At 54.3% G+C, this 17,087-nt stretch overlaps 7 protein-coding genes across 7 annotated transcripts; 2 read left to right on the top strand and 5 right to left on the bottom strand.

Annotated features, from left to right (window-relative positions):
• Window positions 1-112: 112 nt before the first annotated feature.
• A1O3_05829 (uncharacterized protein) lies at window positions 113-1,620 on the bottom strand (the record flags this gene model as incomplete). Its single annotated transcript, XM_007735949.1, has 4 exons — window positions 113-348; window positions 444-577; window positions 648-1,420; window positions 1,534-1,620. 4 exons carry the CDS (start codon window positions 1,618-1,620, stop codon window positions 113-115), a joined length of 1,230 nt encoding a protein of 409 aa, XP_007734139.1.
• Window positions 1,621-1,727: 107 nt separating this feature from the next.
• On the bottom strand, window positions 1,728-3,851 carry A1O3_05828 (uncharacterized protein; the record flags this gene model as incomplete). The annotated part of the gene is made up of 2 exons (XM_007735948.1): window positions 1,728-2,285; window positions 2,352-3,851. 2 exons carry the CDS (start codon window positions 3,849-3,851, stop codon window positions 1,728-1,730), a joined length of 2,058 nt encoding a protein of 685 aa, XP_007734138.1.
• Window positions 3,852-4,486: 635 nt separating this feature from the next.
• A1O3_05827 (uncharacterized protein) lies at window positions 4,487-6,687 on the bottom strand (the record flags this gene model as incomplete). The annotated part of the gene is made up of 2 exons (XM_007735947.1): window positions 4,487-5,522; window positions 5,576-6,687. 2 exons carry the CDS (start codon window positions 6,685-6,687, stop codon window positions 4,487-4,489), a joined length of 2,148 nt encoding a protein of 715 aa, XP_007734137.1.
• A 1,114-nt stretch (window positions 6,688-7,801) lies between these two features.
• Window positions 7,802-9,631, bottom strand: A1O3_05826 (uncharacterized protein; the record flags this gene model as incomplete). Its single annotated transcript, XM_007735946.1, has 4 exons — window positions 7,802-8,533; window positions 8,603-8,865; window positions 8,916-9,485; window positions 9,547-9,631. The coding sequence occupies 4 exons, from the start codon at window positions 9,629-9,631 to the stop codon at window positions 7,802-7,804; spliced, it is 1,650 nt and encodes a 549-aa protein (XP_007734136.1).
• Window positions 9,632-10,750: 1,119 nt separating this feature from the next.
• A1O3_05825 (uncharacterized protein) lies at window positions 10,751-11,801 on the top strand (the record flags this gene model as incomplete). The annotated part of the gene is made up of 2 exons (XM_007735945.1): window positions 10,751-10,832; window positions 10,912-11,801. The coding sequence occupies 2 exons, from the start codon at window positions 10,751-10,753 to the stop codon at window positions 11,799-11,801; spliced, it is 972 nt and encodes a 323-aa protein (XP_007734135.1).
• Window positions 11,802-12,440: 639 nt separating this feature from the next.
• Window positions 12,441-14,556, top strand: A1O3_05824 (uncharacterized protein; the record flags this gene model as incomplete). Its single annotated transcript, XM_007735944.1, has 2 exons — window positions 12,441-14,303; window positions 14,359-14,556. 2 exons carry the CDS (start codon window positions 12,441-12,443, stop codon window positions 14,554-14,556), a joined length of 2,061 nt encoding a protein of 686 aa, XP_007734134.1.
• A 542-nt stretch (window positions 14,557-15,098) lies between these two features.
• Window positions 15,099-15,858, bottom strand: A1O3_05823 (uncharacterized protein; the record flags this gene model as incomplete). Its single annotated transcript, XM_007735943.1, has 2 exons — window positions 15,099-15,201; window positions 15,731-15,858. The coding sequence occupies 2 exons, from the start codon at window positions 15,856-15,858 to the stop codon at window positions 15,099-15,101; spliced, it is 231 nt and encodes a 76-aa protein (XP_007734133.1).
• Between the last annotated feature and the right edge of the window lie 1,229 nt (window positions 15,859-17,087).

Here is a 17,087-nt window from a genome sequence, read left to right as displayed (position 1 = left end):
TGATATCAATATCAATATCAATTGAAACACCAATTGAAACACCATCGACAATGCATCGATGGCAATGCCAATGGTAATTAAATACCCACTCTCCCCGTCCCTCTCCCCTCCTTCAAGATCTCAACCTCAAGTCGGCCTCAAAATCCTTCCGGACCTTCTCTGCCGCCGCGTCATCCACGAGAACGGTCCAGCCTGCACCGGCCATAGCTTTGGCCGTGACAATGGTTCGTCGATATGCTTCGTCACTGCCTGCCGCGGCCGTGAATCCCGGCGTGTGGTTGTACTGGCCTGGAGCAGCCGGGATGCCGAAACCTGCATGTAGACTGGGGCAGACATAAGACACGTTGCCTGATGCCGCCGTTAGCATATCCGTGCCGTATGATCGTCTTTCGTGCGCGGATTGTCCTTTTTTTTTTTTCAGTTCTTGGTCGCTTCTCACTCACCCATATCTGTAGAACCAAGTCCCGCCCCGTGAACGTCGCGATCGCAGACCACCGGAGACGCCAGGGCCGACATTTCTGAAGCCCAGAGGGACGCCAGCTCCATGTTGGGTCGCAAATCTGCGTACGTGTTCAGACTAGACAAGAACACCCGGTCAGTCGGGGTGATATTCAATCAAAGGCTCGGATCGGGCTCGGAACACTGACAGCTCAACTTCGACGGTACAGCCAGTCGCGGTGGCGGCACCCTCGAAACAGCTCACCACACGCGCTTTCAACCGGTCCGCATCGGCCAGTGAGGTGCTCCGGACATAGCAGCTGAGTGTTGCACAGTCGGTGATGACATTGGGCCGGGTGCCTCCGTTGGTGATGACGGCATGGACCCTCTCGGCCGACTTGATCTGCTGCCGGAGCATGCTGAGGGCGTTGTAGGCCAAGACCACGGCATCGAGGGCATTGACGCCTTGGTCCGGCGCTGCCGCCGCATGTGCCGCCTTCCCGCTGAAACTCACGCGCAGTTTGTGGTTAGCCAACGAGGTCCAGTATGCAGATCCCAGCCCGCCGAACTCGGGCTGATCGGGCAAAGGATGCACCATCAGACAGGCATGGAGCGAGTCGTACGCCCCCGCCGCGAGCAACGGCAGCTTCCCACCGCCTCCCTCTTCGGCCGGTGACCCGATCAGTCGCACCTCGCCCGGCAGATTGAGCTCCTTCAGCGCGGCCGCCACGGAAAGAAAGGCCGCCACGGCAGCGGTGGCGATCAGGTTGTGCCCACAAGCGTGTCCGATCCCAGGGAGAGCATCGTACTCGGCGTTGAAAGCGACCACTCGTCCCCCTTTGCCTTGGCCGAATCTGGCTTCAAAGGATGTGTCGACCCCGTAAGCGTGCGGTGTCACTTCGAACCCCTTCGAGATGAGCAGGTCGACGACATTATCGTGGGCTTGAAACTCCTCGAACGCGAGCTCTGGGTGTGCATGAATCTAAATAGAGAGAAGTGACCGTCAGCGTCGAGGGCGAATCATGGCGGTTTCGGTGTCCTCTTTTGCTGTAGGGGGCACTGCGAACTTGCCTTCTGGTTTAGCTGATATAGCACATCACTATGCTCTTCCATCCGTTCGCTTATGATCTGCCTCCCTCTCATTAGGGCAGGAGAGTCCAGGGCATCAATAATCTCACCCATCGTGAAGGACAGGCTGATCTCTGGCAAAGGATCGTGCCCAACGGGATCAAGGACGGTGATGGTGACAGAGAGAGGCCGCTTCTGCTTCTGCTCAGGAAGCAAAGTATTTAAATGGCACCGAATGTAAGCTGGCCCCCGAAAACATAGTTCTCGTTGGACGCTTCTGGCGACCCATGGGACATGTGATTGGTCGGATTTGCCGACGGGCAGCTCTGGCCTGGAAGCGACAGACTTCGACTTCCGACATGGTCGGGCGAAGACATGAAGCTCCGCATCTGCCGCATGGACAGCCGACGCTGAGTTTTGTCTTGGGCCTCAATGGTCAACTCCCAAGCTGTTCGCAGCACTCCAGGCCGGAGCTTCGAGTGGATCCATTCTCGATAGATGAGGTCGTCGGTTTCGATCCCCGCCATGAACAACGGCCATTCCATCCACTCGTACAGTCGCGCCGGGTCTGCTTGCAGCATCCGTTGAGCAATGTTGAGTAGCTTCCGCAGTTGATCCTGCACAGCCACCGGGGCCGGCCCAACGCTGTTGCCCGTACAGCGAAAGTGATAGATGCATATGGCGTAGAAGTTGGCAACCACGAAACCGGCGTTGGAAACCAGTCTCTTCGTCGAGCTTAGTATGGAGGAAGACGACAGGTGGAACACCAGGCTATACTTCTACCTCACAGGTCAGCGTCCACCTCTCTTGCAGTTGATGCTGGGCCGGTCCGGTCTGGTACGTACCTGTTGGAGGCATGTCAGCTGCCTCGCGATCGAGTCAGTGTGTCCATCTCCGGGGCCCAAATCGACCACCCCATTTCCGTCCCCATAGCTCATCTCATTGAGCTTCTCATAGATGATGTGGATCTCGAAGGCCATGTTGAGGACGGTGGCATTTTCGATGTCGTCAAGCAGTTCGTTCTCCGGATAGGCGAGGCCCCAGTTCAATTTCAGACATTCGCACGAACATGTATAAACAGCCTCGGTGACGTCGCAGTCTTTTTGGAGGTATGAGGCAAGCATGCCTCCGGTGTTGCTGAAGCCCACACGGACGTCGAGGTAGAAGATGAACATGATGATGCGGGCCAAAAGACTTCGATCCTCCTGCTGGAGCGAGCAATCCATGTCCAAACCCGTAGCTGTGCTGTCCGACCCGGCCAGGAGGTGAGGGAGTCGATGTCTTTTCACGTACTCCGCCACCGCCCTGGACAGTCTTCTGAGCTCCCCAAAGCTGTTCGAGGATCGTCGTTTCAGTTGGTACAGGTACAGGAAGTAGAAGGTGGTCATGACCGCCGTGTGCCGCTGTTGGTCCGAGCCGGTTTGCAGCGTCTCGACAAGGAATGATACTGCTGCGCGACAGTGGTGCTCGGCCAGTTTCGTAGCGGCACCGCCTTGGGTCGACAGCAGTTCTAGCTCGATGCACGACAGGGCAAGTAATGCGTGCATGACCATGGGATCCTGCACGCCGCAGTGGAGCAGGAGTGCGTGGGTCGACCAGTCCGGGTGTTTGGTGGACTGCGCGAGACGCAGGCCGTGCTGATACAGCTGCAGAGCATGATGGTCGTCGTCCGTAAGCGTGTAGCAACCCGAGATCGACAATGGGTACCCGTAGAACCTAAGTTGGCCACTGCCCAGCACCAAAGAGTCCAGCGGAAGGTTAGATGTCGACATAGACATGTCCAGCGCGCCGTCAACATCCAGCAATGTGAAATCGGCAGCAAAGTCAAATGGCTCGACAGCTGCTGGCTCCGGCAATGGTCCGCCATCGTCGACCAAGTCTACCGTCCCGGTCCCGGTCCCGGTCCCCGTCCCCGTCCCCGTCCCCGTATCTTCGTCATAGGCCAACTGTTGTTTCGCTGCCGACGCCGATAACATCTCCGGACAGCTCGCTTGGTTTGTGCCAGGTTCTCCAGGGCAGTACTCGTCTACCATGGCCGCCAATCCGTTCTGATCGTGGTTTGGAGTAGACACTGTGCGGTCAAGAGGGAACGGACGCCTCGGCGCAATTCGTTTGGGAGTCCAGTTCTCTCTGCTGCGAAGCGGGCCGAAGCCTCGCCGTCGCTCTTTCAAGGGAGGTGCGGCGCCGCCCCAGGTGCAGCTTAGCCGTAGGCGTCGGCAGCGTCCACAAACAGGCCTGGCCTCATCACACTTGACCTTTTTCGACCGACACATCAGGCAGCCAGCTTTGGACCGGGCCCGACTCTCTCGAGGCTGGTCCACGAGGGACTGTGTGAGATTTACCATGGTGAGCCGGTGACATGTGACCACGGGCGGCTCGCGAGCAGGGAAATCTGCAAGGCAGGCATGCAGGCTCGTCGCTCGTTTCTGTTTCTATGGTTTGGGAGGTGAGGTCGTTGAGGCGCTGAGTTCGGGGCAGCGGCGACGACGAAGGATTTTGATCATTCATCCCATGCAGCGACCATTGCCAATCGCCTAATAGATGCTCATTGCTTCCGTCGGCAAATTCGGCCAATAAAACGGCCGGTCGATCATGTAGTGCCTCCACCAATTTGGCCTCCTTATCTCTCTCGGCAAAGGTGGACCAGCGATATTGACTAAGGTGTCCAGGACGATTGTCTGCTCACATGTTACTCCGGCCAGAATCATATAGAATTACGAATGGTGCCATGTCAAGGACTTGCGAGCCTGAGCCTTCTGCAAATCGTCGGATGCCTCAAAAATTGGAAAATCCGACGAATAGACGACAGGGTGGACTTAGGCCAAGGGAGACAGATGTTGCATCTGCCCCGAACTCTCATAATCTCGCTGTTATGGGTGCCATCAAGCGCATGCCGACCTTGTCCTGGCCAAGACTCACTTGGGGCTTACGGTTTCAAGCTCTGTCGGATGGATTCATGAGGCTCTTCCTTGCCCGCAAGCTAGAAAAGTCTCGAGTCAAGGTCGTTGAAGAGACTGTCCCAGTCTGGCATGTCCATATTCGGGCCGTATTCGACGTATTGTTTCCATATCTCATCGAAATCAGAGAGCACGTTCTGTGGATTGTCATACAACCGTGACTGTGGGTTGGGCGGCCCATTCGAAACGTGCCGGGTGCTGGGCAACTCCTCTTTCGGAGGCTGAGGCATCGCAACCGATTCTGGCCCCGGGGCTTTCTGGACTGTGTCGCCAGGTGGGTTGTGCAGCTTCACCTTGTGCTTGCGTAGGGTGTCCATGAGAGAGTTCAAGGTATCGTGGGCCACATGAGGCTGGGACGGGGACAGGCAGTCTTCCAGCGCCTTACAAGCGTCCCGCACCTCAGCGTTCCTCGCTGCATCGTCGCCCTCGTTCCGGTTGAAGCACAGATCCATGACCAAAACAATGGTTGCCATGAAGATGGGGTAGGCCAATACGCCAGGTCTGATGGTGGCGTTCAAAGTGCTCACGTGCTCCGCATCCAGCAGCCTCTTCAGACCGAGGACGCTCCGCGCGCACTGCAACGAGACGTTTCGAGAATAGTTGTAGTGTCCCTCGGTGGGACGACGGATGAGAAAAGGCTGGTGAAGTTTACACCGCCGAATAAGCCCCATAGTTCCCAGTATATACCTCTGGATTCGCATGTGAGGATGCTTGCGCATGATTGCCTCGCTCTCCAGCCGGCTTTTGTCGTCCGTCTTCAGGAAAATAGGCAGGTTGTCGAAGAAGTCTTCAAATTTGCGGTCCAGTGCAATTACATCCTGGTAATCTATTAGAAAACTGCACAGAGGCATCACATCGACCACACTGCGGCAGATATCGGCAAGCTTGAGCCGCTGAATATAGTATGACATTGTCGTAGGTTCGGACAGCGGTCGGTCTATTGGTGGGTCGTCGTGTACGAGGTCTTCATCTTCGACGTTGCGTGGTAGGTTCACACGCATATGTCGGGGCTGGACTAAATATGTCCCTTCTTGAGGGCCTCCGTTGAGGGATAACAGCCTGTAACCGGATTCAGTGGAGTTCGAGAGGACTGTACTGTAGCAATTTCTCACCAGTCGGTTGCAACAATGTGCCACCAAACGCGCCGTTTGATTTCGGTATGTATCGGGTTAGAAGAATGCGACGGCTGATTGGATGGCATGTCAATCCTGTGGAGGCACAGGTCGCGTGCAACAGCGACGGCCCCTGTGAACAGAAAGCGCACTCTTACAGAGAAACCTTCCATGTGGTAGAGCAAGAAGCCGATGATGATAGATGCCTGAGCGTCCTCCAGGCTTCCCGAAGCCCTCCGACGACACAGATCCAACACTTCGAGAGTGGCATTCGCCCAGATTTTAGATGCTTGGTAGGCTGCAGAGGGTTCAAATCGGTGCTGCAGGCCTCCGCCTCCCGCATTGCCTGCAATGAGCACTGCAGAGCTTGCAAAGATGCTTAGCACAAGTGCGATGTGGCTGTGCACAGCTGGAAGCCCTTGTTCCAGTTGTGAATATACAGAGGCCATCAATGTACGGACATGTGGAATGTAGATTACATGTTGCAAAGCATCGATGTAGGAAGTGTAATGATCCATCAACAAGTCAGCCTCTTCCTTGGGCGGAAGGAAGAAGCATCTTGAATCCTGCTGACCATGAGCAGCCTGGGTTTGCCCGACACCATACGCATCAGGGATCTGACGCGTGGGCGAAATGCGAAAGTCGGGCCCGGCGCCTCCAGAGCTAGGAGAGAACCATGGTTCTTCGCGAGCGCCCATATTCTCCAAGCTCTGCACGGCCTCTTCATACTCGGACGCGGGAGAGAGACATGCCATGGGAGACGGTGTTGGCCGAGACTGCGTAAGCAGGGGAGAGGGCTGTGAGGTCTGGTTGAGGACCGACAACCCATGCTGAAGCTGCGACGGGCCCGGACCCAGAACCATGTCCTCCAGCCTCTTAAGCCGAGTCAGGATGGAATCATGGTTGACATCGACCGAAGCAGGCTGGGCTTGGCCGTTGCCATTGCAGGCCAGACCTCTCGCCGTGCAGTTGGAACAAGGCCGCTGGCGATTGCATTTGAGTTTCTTGGACCGACAAAAATGACACGACACGGGCTCTTGACGAGGCCTCTTCAAAGGGTTGGCCGTATGCGTGTGCGTGTGCGTGTGCGTCTTTTGGCCATTGACAGACATGTTCGCCGATGGGAAAGGATTGCGCCACACTGCGGATGAGCCGTAGCCGGGGCTGGCTGCACAGAATGGCTGTCCACGACCTCGACGATTACGGGCATTCACAGAATGCTTTGATCCGAAGTAAACGTGGCAAGGAGTCCTCGCTCGTAGCACCTGGGACTGTAGTGTAGATACTTTTGATGGTCATTGCCATGGGGAAATCGTATCCGACCCGTGCTCTCAGTCCGGAAAAGCTGCTACGGTGAAGCACTGGCGGGATTCCGTATATGTATGGCAGTACTCCTCCGTATGGCAGTTTCCTGACCTACAAGGTACCAGGTAGTATGTCTCCCGTACTTCTCGCTGCCTTTTATGTGACAATGAAGCCATGACGGTGACGGTCGCAATGTCAAACAAGGCCGCCCAAAGCACTACGATCCTACCTTCGGTATCTAGCAATTCATTCATAGGGATGGCAGTACGGAACTCAGATTATCTTAACTCGATTGCCACCGTGTTCCCATCCGAGTCTGCGGCGTCTCAAGAATCCCCTGCCGCTTCGCAGGATCGACTCTCATTGGACTGGGAGAAGATATCCTAGAAGGAGGGGAAGACAAGCCTCAGGGCCGTTTGTTGAATCCCACCCTTTTGCTGCCTGTTAGCCCTTCCCGCTCGGTCGGGACACTGGACACTGGACATTGATCAGGCGCTCATCGGAATGGATTGCCGGGCCTTGCAAGGGACCCCCGTCCTGCGCTCAACTTGAAGCATTCAGTGGCGACTCGACCCCCATTTCCCAGAAGGAGCAATCGAGTTGCTCGATTGGGCTGTTTTGTAACAAGTTGATGCTCCAGCGCGGGAATTCTGCAGTGTGCATTTCCGCCGAGGTCAGCGGCTCCTCTGTTAAAATGCGCTCCGTACTGATACTACGAGTAGTAGCCAGTCATGTCCCATGTCCGCCCCGTGGCTCTGAACCATCGGGTGGCTTTGTGCAGGAGATGCTGGGAATGAATTGCAGTGTAAGTCAAGGGCACCATTTGCAATAACGCTCAGGTCCTGACCGGCAACTCTGGAGATACGGCAATACACCATGCCTATTACATTCCAGCCCTGAGCCCCCCAAACTCGCTTGAGGTTATTTCCGAACCCGTCTCGCATGCCTGACAAGATTCTCTATCACGCCCTCGAAGGCTTCCTTTTCTTTCCGTAACCCATCCCGCCGTTTCAACCAGTACTCCAATAACTCCGACGTTCTTTCTGTGACGTCCTTGAGCTCTTTGACATGGGCTTGCAGCTCCTCGTCCGTAAAGCCGTCTAGCTTCTCATCTGTCGTCGCGCAAAGACGCTTCACCGCTACAAGGTCAAGCTCGGGAGGTGGGGGAGGGCCCTTGGGTCTTCTAGACCGACCAGGCCGCTCCTTTGCACCAGATTGGGTGCTATCCACCGAACCGGTCGAGTCGTTGGCAGCCTGTGCTTTCAGCCGCGCTACAGAGCCAATTGTCTTGTCGGATTCCGACTTTCGGGACGACGGCTCCAGGTTGATATCTGGTAGGACTAGCTTCTTCTGCTTCGACGGTGGCAAGATTTCGTCGAGATCAACAGGAACACCTAGACTAACTAGGAAAAGACGTCGAATTCTAGATTGCGTCCAGTTGGGCGGTTGCAATGGAGGAGGTGTGATTAGTTGTTTCCATAGGGACTGTGACCTGTCGGATGGAAAGACTGGGGAGGCGTCGGGTATTGGGTCTGGTTGTGGGAGGTGAGATATTTGGTCGGCGGAAGAAGATGGGAACATGGCATCCAGATGAATCTGAGTGGCTTTGAGCTGCTCTTGCAACGACGATAGCTTTTCGAAGTCTATCAGGGTCTACATCCACCCAAGAAGCATTAGCACGCGTCGATGACGGAGACATAATGATCGTAGATTGAAACTCACAAACGGGTCGGCGGGTATGTCATTGTTTGCAATGGTAGATACAGGAGGGCTCTCCGCAGTCCCAGCTTCGGCTTCGGCTTCAGCCTCCTGGAACCCTCCGTCAAAGTCCCCAAAGTCATCATCAGCTCCAGCCTGGGCGCCCTCCTCAAAGTCGTCAAAGTCGTCTCCAAAATCGTGTCCGGCATCAGCGTTCCCGCCATGTTCGTTTTGAGACGCGGGTTCATGTCTTGATTCTGTCACGGATCTGCTGAGTGTTGGTGACCCTGGATCAGGTCAATGGTCCTCCCGACATGCTGTTAGGCGCGAGGTTTACCTGAAGTGTTGTCCTTAATCTCTAAAATGTCCGGGACTGCATCTAGAGTGCGCTTTTCGTACGCTTCGGTTCCCGGAACCTCGCCGTACGCTGGTTTGGAATCGACCCGTGTGATGACCGTCTCTGGAATGGGGGTATTCGATGTGGGTATCTCAGAGTCTACGTCGTCGAGATCATCCTCCTCTTCAACCCGTATTCGGCTCTTCCCTTGTTCAGGGTTTGCGAGGACCAGATCCGGAGCTGTATTCTTCTGTTGTTGTAGATTCGCCTGAGTCCCAGGGATTTCACTGTGGCTTGGAGATTCCGGGTCGACCTCCTCTTCCACAGTACCTCCCGAGCCAGTCGCAGGATTCTGTCCATCGGGGGGAAGTATCTCGACCTGGTCAGGCACTGCATCCCTCGTTCTTTTTTCGTAGGCAGGTGTCCCAGGAACCTCGCCATGGCTTGGGACAGAATCGATCTTCTCTATTCGTGTCTGTGGAATCGGGGACGAAGGGGTGACCGGCCTCGAGGTCCGCCTTCGGCCTTCCGAGGCATCTGAGAAGTACTCTTCTTCACCTTCTGAGGATACTTGACTGAGTTTAGCACTGCTGTGTCTGTGTCAAACAATGTGAGGGTGGGAAAGTCATACAGTCGTGTGCGCCCGGGTCGACCAGTTCGACGCCTTTCCCAGGCGGCTCCAGATGCGAACTGTTTCTCGAGGCCGGCCTCGACATTGTCAAATGGAGGGACACATGTACGGTATTGTCTCGGCAATCTAGATAGATGGCAGAGCTGAGAGATGATGAGCCAAAACAGAGGCGTCTGGAATAGAGGGTTGAGAGTAGGGCGAAGCATGATGCGGAGGTTAGAGTGCCAAGAATGTTTTAGCACAGGCAACTTTACCGAGAGAGCCTCGTCAAGAGACCTCGTCGACCTTGTCGTCGCCTCTTCCTTAGGTATGTAATCTAGGCACCCTCTCGTTAACGCCGCCAAGTATAGTCGATATATAAGAAGCGATGCGATGGAAAGGTTATAAATCCCTCGATTTCAAAGTTGGCTCTCAACGTCCAATTCACTGTTTTGGGAGCAACACTTTACCTTCATTAGGTTCGGCTGGCAAAACCACTCGACGACAGACTATATCCTATTCCACACAGGCAGATAGACTTCTTTAGTCTCGCCTAGTGCAAACGGCTTACAGTATTACCGCGGGGCCCGCAATCTGCACTCTCGACCGGCGTTGGAACGCATGAGATTCATCATTGCACTAGGTGGCACCTTGGCTAATATTGGTGCGAGCTCGTCCGTGTGGTTTTGGCGCTCGGCGTCGTGTTCTCCCGCACCTTATATTCCGACGCCCTGAGGTTCATCATTGCATTGCACCGTGTCTATGATTGATGCGAGCTCGTCCATGTTGTTTTTGCGCTCGGCGTCGTGTTCTCCCGCGCCGTTCATTCCCACTCCCTTTCCGCTGATAGAGCAATACACCGGCGGCCCATCTCATGTCAATATGTCGAGCACGATGAAGAGATGCGCTCGGGTGATTCAAGTGAATAACAGATCCAGCGGGACATGTTGTGCACCCATGCTTATGCTTACGCGCCGATGCGAAAGGTTCGAATTCAATTCCAAATCGAGTGGAGCTTTATGTGTTGCAGACTCGATATAGATATGATATCTATATATCCCCCCAAGCAGAAAATGGACATGAAGTATAAGTACCACCCTAACTGCCGTTGATTTGGTTCCCTGCAACACGAGAGTCGACCCATCAGTAAAAATATAGGACTAGGAGGACGCAAGATATTAGTTATTTTCTACCCAGCGCAAACAGCTCGACAAAGTTCTACACAATGGCGACTTCGACCTTTGGATTTGATACAACCGGCAGGGAAGTTGCCAAAGCTTTCGCAGGCAATGTTGGCGGCAGGACATGTAAGTCTGACGGTCGCATATGATGAAGACACTCTTATTGTCCTGCCATTACTGTACCCATTCTAACATGACGGATTAGTCCTCATTACCGGCCCCAGTGCAGGAGGCGTAGGCGCTGTCACCGCCACCAGCCTTGCCGTCTCCCAACCGGCCCAGCTCATCCTAGCCGGCCGAACACGCTCCAAAATCGAGCCTGTGCTCCAGGAGATCAATGCTATCAATCCGGACATCAGAGTCGACTTCGTCCATCTTGACCTAGGTGATCAGGCCTCCATCCGTTCCGCTGTCGATGCCATCAACAGAATCGCCCCCAAGATCGACGTCCTCATCAACAACGCGGGAATCATGGCCCTCAAAGAGTACCGAACGACTCCTGAGGGCATCGAAGCTCAATTTGGAACTAACCATATCGGGCATTTCCTCCTGACGAAACTCCTACTGCCAAAGATCATCGCTGCCGGCAAGGGAGCCCGTATCGTGAACGTCAGCAGCAACGGGTACCTACTATCTGGCGTCCGCTTCGACGACCACAACTTCAATGGCGGCAACAGCTACAATCCCTGGCTCGCGTACGCGCAGTCCAAGACTGCAAATATCCTCTTCACGTTTGGCCTGGCCGAAAGGCTTAAGGATAGAGGCATCCTCTCGTTCGCTGTCACGCCCGGCCTAGTCCTCGAGACCAAATTACAAGCCGACGTGTCACAAGAACTATTCGCCAAAGGTATAGAGACTTACAAGGAAGTTTACGCCGGCAGAGAGATGCCACCATTGGAGAAACCGAAGCCACTGGCAGCGTCCGCTTCGACAACGCTGGTTGCGGCGCTAGATCCAAGCCTTGAGGGGAAGTCTGGTGCCTATCTTCAGAACTGTCAGACTACGGATGTCGAGCCACATGGGACAGGGGGAGAAAATGCGGATCGGCTGTGGGCGTTGAGCGAGAGACTTGTGGGAGAGAACTTTGAATGTTAGGTTTGACGTGCCGTATACCATCCGAAGGCTCAGGCTCCTGCTCAGGCTCCTTACATTCTACCTAGTCATCATTACAAGCCCTAGTGCTAAACGTTCAGGTAGCCAAAGATTGTACTTTTGGCGATGTAGAATTGGTGCCTAACAAGCACTTTATTGCTAGACTTGCTGCATCTTCTGAGTTCCAAGGCAGTCAGTAGAGGAGGCTTTGAATGTTCTGGAAGATGCAGCCCAGTCTTGTAGTCTTGCATTTTTCAATCATGTACATACTAACTAAGCACTGGTGCGTTCATGCTATCGAAGGTGGAAGGTGGGTGAAAGCGGACATAAAAGCGGCGCAGTCTGGGGTCAGTTGCAGGCAGCGCAGCCCAGTCTCAATCCCATTCCCCAGCGCCACCATTATTCATTGGATGCAACTGCGCTGCGACGACTTTTTGTTCCGCGTCTTGAGTCTTGAAGCGCGTCCACATCAGTCAGTCACGCATTCGCTTTGCACCAGCTACTTCTTTGCAGCTCGCAGCGACAGCGAAAGCGGATTGTTCACATCCCAGCATATCGGCCTTTTCCTTGCTGCAATGCCATCTTGCTGAATTCGGACCCCTTGAACACAAACAACACATCCTTCGCTGGCCTACCGTCACGATGGCATCCTTCAATTTCGGTGCACCCGCGTCTACCAGTGGAGGGGGAGGAGGAGGAGGAGGAGGCAGTCAGTCAATATTTGGCACATCCAATAAACCTGCATCGGGAGGCAGTCTGTTCGGAAATACTGCTGCTGCTGCACCTAGCACTTCAGGTTCAAATACCAATGCCCCATCCTTCAGCTTTGGAGGGTTTAACCAGCCAACGTCGTCAAACTCTCCTTCGCAGTCTTTGTTCGGAGCAGCACAAAACAAGTCCAGCACGCCGAGCCTCTTTGGGCAAGGCAGTGCATCGGGAGGCGGAGGCGGTGCTGCTGCTGCTGGCCTTTTCGGTGCCAAAAAGCCAGAGGCCAATCAAGGCAGTGGTGCTTCACAACCTGGCTTTGGTACACCGGATAAGGCGCCGGTCCCGTCGACAACAACATCGGCAGCACCTTTGTTTGGTTCTACCACGCCTGCAACAAGTGGCGGCAGCAATCTCTTCAGTTTCGGCAACGCTTCAACTACACCCGCTGGACCTCCTCCATCCGGCTCGACTTTTGGTGCGAGCACAGGCGGCGGAGGGCTGTTCGGTGCAAAGCCTGCTGCAGATGCGTCAAAACCCACCACATTGAGCTTTGGCAAACCTGCTGAAACCTCAGCACCCTCATCGAGTGCATCAACAACCGCAGCACCTCTCTTTGACGCAGCCAAACCAGGTTCGGGTTTTAGTTTTGGAGCGCCCTCAAAGCCGGCAGACACTACATCTACCTCTAAGCCCGTAGCAGCTGCCTCCAGCTCTGAACAAAAGCCCCTGTTCTCCTTTGCCGGACCTGCATCGAGTTCAGCCTCGACGCCCGCCGCGTCAGCTCTGCCAGCGCCCCAGCCCACTTCATCGACAGCTCCGTCTCTTTTCAGTGACACCTCTAAACAATCTGCTGGCGGGCCTAGTCTCTTCTCGAAACCTACCACGACTACCGAAGCGTCAGCGCCAACTAAGCCTGCCTTTTCATTCGGACCGTCTTCAACGCAAGCTTCAGCAGCAGAATCTCAAGCAACTCCAGCGCCTGCCCAGAAGCCCATGTTCTCTGGTTTCAACATTGGTGCATCCAGCACTTCTACTACTGCTCCCCCTGCAACTGGTGGAGCTACGGCTGGTACAGCATCTTCTGGTGCTCCCAAAAGTTCCTTTTCATTTGCTCCTGCAGCGACCACCTCAGCTCCTCAACCCACTACGACATCAGCCCCCGCTGCCAGTCCATTTTCGTTTCCCTCTACATCGACAGCGCCGTCGTCACAGCCTGCTACGACCACCTCCTCCACCACAGCAACAGCTGGGACTGCTACTGCTACCACTCCCGTTGGTTTTCCTGGAATTTCGGGCACACAGACGTCTACAGCCGGGCCAGCTCCTCCTGCGCAGTCGCGGCTACGCAACAAGACCATGGATGAGATCCTTACAAGATGGGCGACTGACATGTCACGATATTCCAAAGAGTTCAAGGAACATGCAGAAGTTATCGCACGCTGGGATCAGCTGATCGTGGACAACTCTTCCAAAATCGACAAGCTCTATGTCAAGACGCGCACCTGTGAGAGGCAGACGATGAGTGTCGACATGCAGCTTGCGGCAGTGGAAAACCAACAAGTCGAGTTGGAGAGCTGGCTTACGAAGTACGAAAACGATGTGGAGGAGATGCTGGCAAAGGATAGCACCAACCCAAGTGAACTAGGCGGACCCGATCAGGAGAGGGAGAGAACCTACAAGCTGGCGGAGAAGCTTGGGGAAAGACTAGACGAGATGGAACATGATCTGGAGAGCATGGTTGAGGAGGTCAATGCCGCCAATGCAAGCCTGAACAAGACTGGCAAGGCTGATGAACCGGTAAGCTTTGACGACCATCATTGACATTTGCAGATAAGACTAACCCAGTCTCCAGATCACCCAGATCGTCAAGATTCTGAACTCGCATTTAGTCCAGCTCCAGGCGATCGATCAGGGCACCGTTGCCCTGCAAGAGAAAGTGGCTGCCGCACAGAAGTCGGCGAGCACTTTGGGCTACCTAACGAACTCTGCGGATGGGAACGGCAGTTTGGCGGTCCAGGACTTCTATCGAAGCTACATGGGAAGAAGATAAGGGCATGCATGCATGATAGGAGCGGCACGCAAAACGACCAGGCTGGGTTTGATCGGGCGTAAGCGGCGTCCTGGTCGGGCTAGGGCTATGGCTCAGGAGGCCTCTCAAGATGGCATTGGGGAGCAATCTACTGCGGACCGATCACGGGATCCAAATAAAATGGCAAACTTCAAGGGCAATGAAAGGCAGTTCAGTTTCGCAGCACAGGACACTGGTACCTCATGTAGAATAGGCACGAGACTGGATGGGTAGAGGGAGCAATTCAATCTCGATTCTCGATTTCGACGCGGCCAAGTCTGTACAGTACAGGTACGTAACTAACTACTCCAGTAGGAAGGCACTGAGGGAGTGAGTGGGTGGGTGAGGAAGCAACTCTGTCCTCAGTAGAGAAGAGAGAAGAGAGAGCAGATGTTGATAGGTATTTCCCACGTCGACGGTCGGTGTTTCGCGGCTCAATCAACCATGTGACTCCATTGTCGTGCCTCGACTCTCCCCCACATCAACAATGTGCACCCATGTCCACCCTGTCCAGCATCTGGTTTTTACTGTTCACCCGAGCGCTCGCTTTCCAGATCCTTGATGTGCTGGTCCAGCTCGTCGAGGTGCTTTCGTTGTTGGGCAAGTTTCTCCTTCAACTTTCGGAGACTATTGAACAAGTCACGCAGTCAGTTTTTGTTTTCGTTTCATTTACTCCTGAGGTTCCGTTCTAGTCAAACGGAGTGTGGGGGTTTTTGGTTTTTTTACGATAACTCCGTAGGGTGGGAGGAAAGGAATGGGTTCTCGGGCATCCAGAGATCAGGTACTCGGATTGATCGAGATGGGTAGTGGGTAGTGGGTAGGTTTGTAGGCGATTAGGTATTCAATTGGGTTGGGTAGATAGGTAGGTGATCAGGCAGCTAGGTAGGTAGAGAGGTAGGGAGGTAGATATGCAGATAGGTAGAGATATACCTTTCCATTTCCTTCTCGCGGATGAACTTTGTTTCGCTGGCTTGCTCTCGGCGGGTCCACGAATCCCTAAATGACGAGAGGAAAACACATAGCGTCAGTCTGTGTCTGGTTTTGGTCTGATACGGAAATGACAACAACATTGGATAGATGCAAATGCAGGTGCAAATGCCAGTGTCAACGCAACGCAACGCAAATGATCGATCCGATCAGGAAAGGTCACACATACCCTGCAGCGATGCCGCCAGAGCGGATGCCACCGGTATCGCCCTCGGAGGCTCTGATGGCGGCGACGGAGAAAGACCGCTGGACGGAGGGGGCAGCCCTTGCGAGCTTGACGACGTGGGTTCGTAGCATGTTTGCTGGCTGGCTAGCTGACTAGCTGGCTGATTGAGGGAGGGAGAGAGGGATGAGATCTGGTCAAGCTGAGAGTTTGACGATTGAGATTGCAGAGCAGCAATTCAAAAGGTCAGAGGTCAGAGGTCAGAGGTCAAAGCCAAGTTCGGCCTGCGGGAAAGCTCGCAGAGATGACGAGGTGCACGTGACGCGAGCTAGTGCAGTAGCAGCTTTTGTCAATACGGAGATTACGCACCATGGCCAACTTGATTCAGGTAATAAAGGATAAAAACGAATTGTCTCTAATACAGCACTGCGTTCCCCTGTTTTATGCGGCCCCTTAGCCCCTAACGACTCGCAGCCTGGCATCAGCTGTTGTACGGAGGAGCAGAGAGCCATCTACTCATTAGACGCTAGTACAACACAGCCACAAACCTCACACCTTGGAGCAGCGTGTGCTCAGGTCTCAGAACGGAAATGGCATTTCCAGTGGTCAGTTGTAGTGATGGCACATGGGACAAATGAGATTGCGTCTACCAACAAAGAAGCACGCACATCATTTCACTTCACTTCGTCATAGGCCTCCTAAAGAAGCCATACAGAAGGCAATTAAACCCTCCAATCGAGGATGGGGCTCCAGTTGACGTCCTCCTGAATCATCTTGTTGCGGATGTCAAAGTCCCATCAAATATGATGGCTTGATGATGGCGATGGCGTGGCGTAATAATGAACAAAACGGTCAGCCCCGATCCAGGCTTGAAACAAACGAGACCAGGTTGTCCTTTCTGAGATGCACAGTACGGAGCACATACCACTAATAAGGTATTTTGTCGGAGTTGGTGATGGTATTTGGTATTAGGGAATAGGCGTGAATAAACCAACATTGAAATAGAGGTATTTCGTTGCAGCCGCTAGTCCCGTCAGCATTTTACCTAATCCGGGACAGGCGTGAACTTTCCCGTGATTAGATGCCTACAGAGGAGAAGTCTGCCGCCTTAGGCCCCATCCCATGGCCAGCTCGCCCCCCTACAACTGCCTCCCCCCCCAGTCCAGTCAAGTGAATGTGTGAGGGAATGACAGTCTGGTCTCCCTTGCACCACTAAGTTCCCACCGCCTGCGTCCAGCTGCTGCGCACAACACTCTTCACCTGCGATTCCCATCTCTGCCCTTTTCTACTTGTTGACACACCTTACAATCACCGCCTTCAACCTTGACATCCATCGTCGTTGCTCTCCATCTCCATCACCCGA

Source organism: Capronia epimyces (assembly GCF_000585565.1).
Source record: "Capronia epimyces CBS 606.96 chromosome Unknown aczIQ-supercont1.4, whole genome shotgun sequence".
NCBI lineage: Eukaryota > Fungi > Ascomycota > Eurotiomycetes > Chaetothyriales > Herpotrichiellaceae > Capronia > Capronia epimyces.
This window is presented reverse-complemented; position numbering and strand designations above follow the sequence as displayed.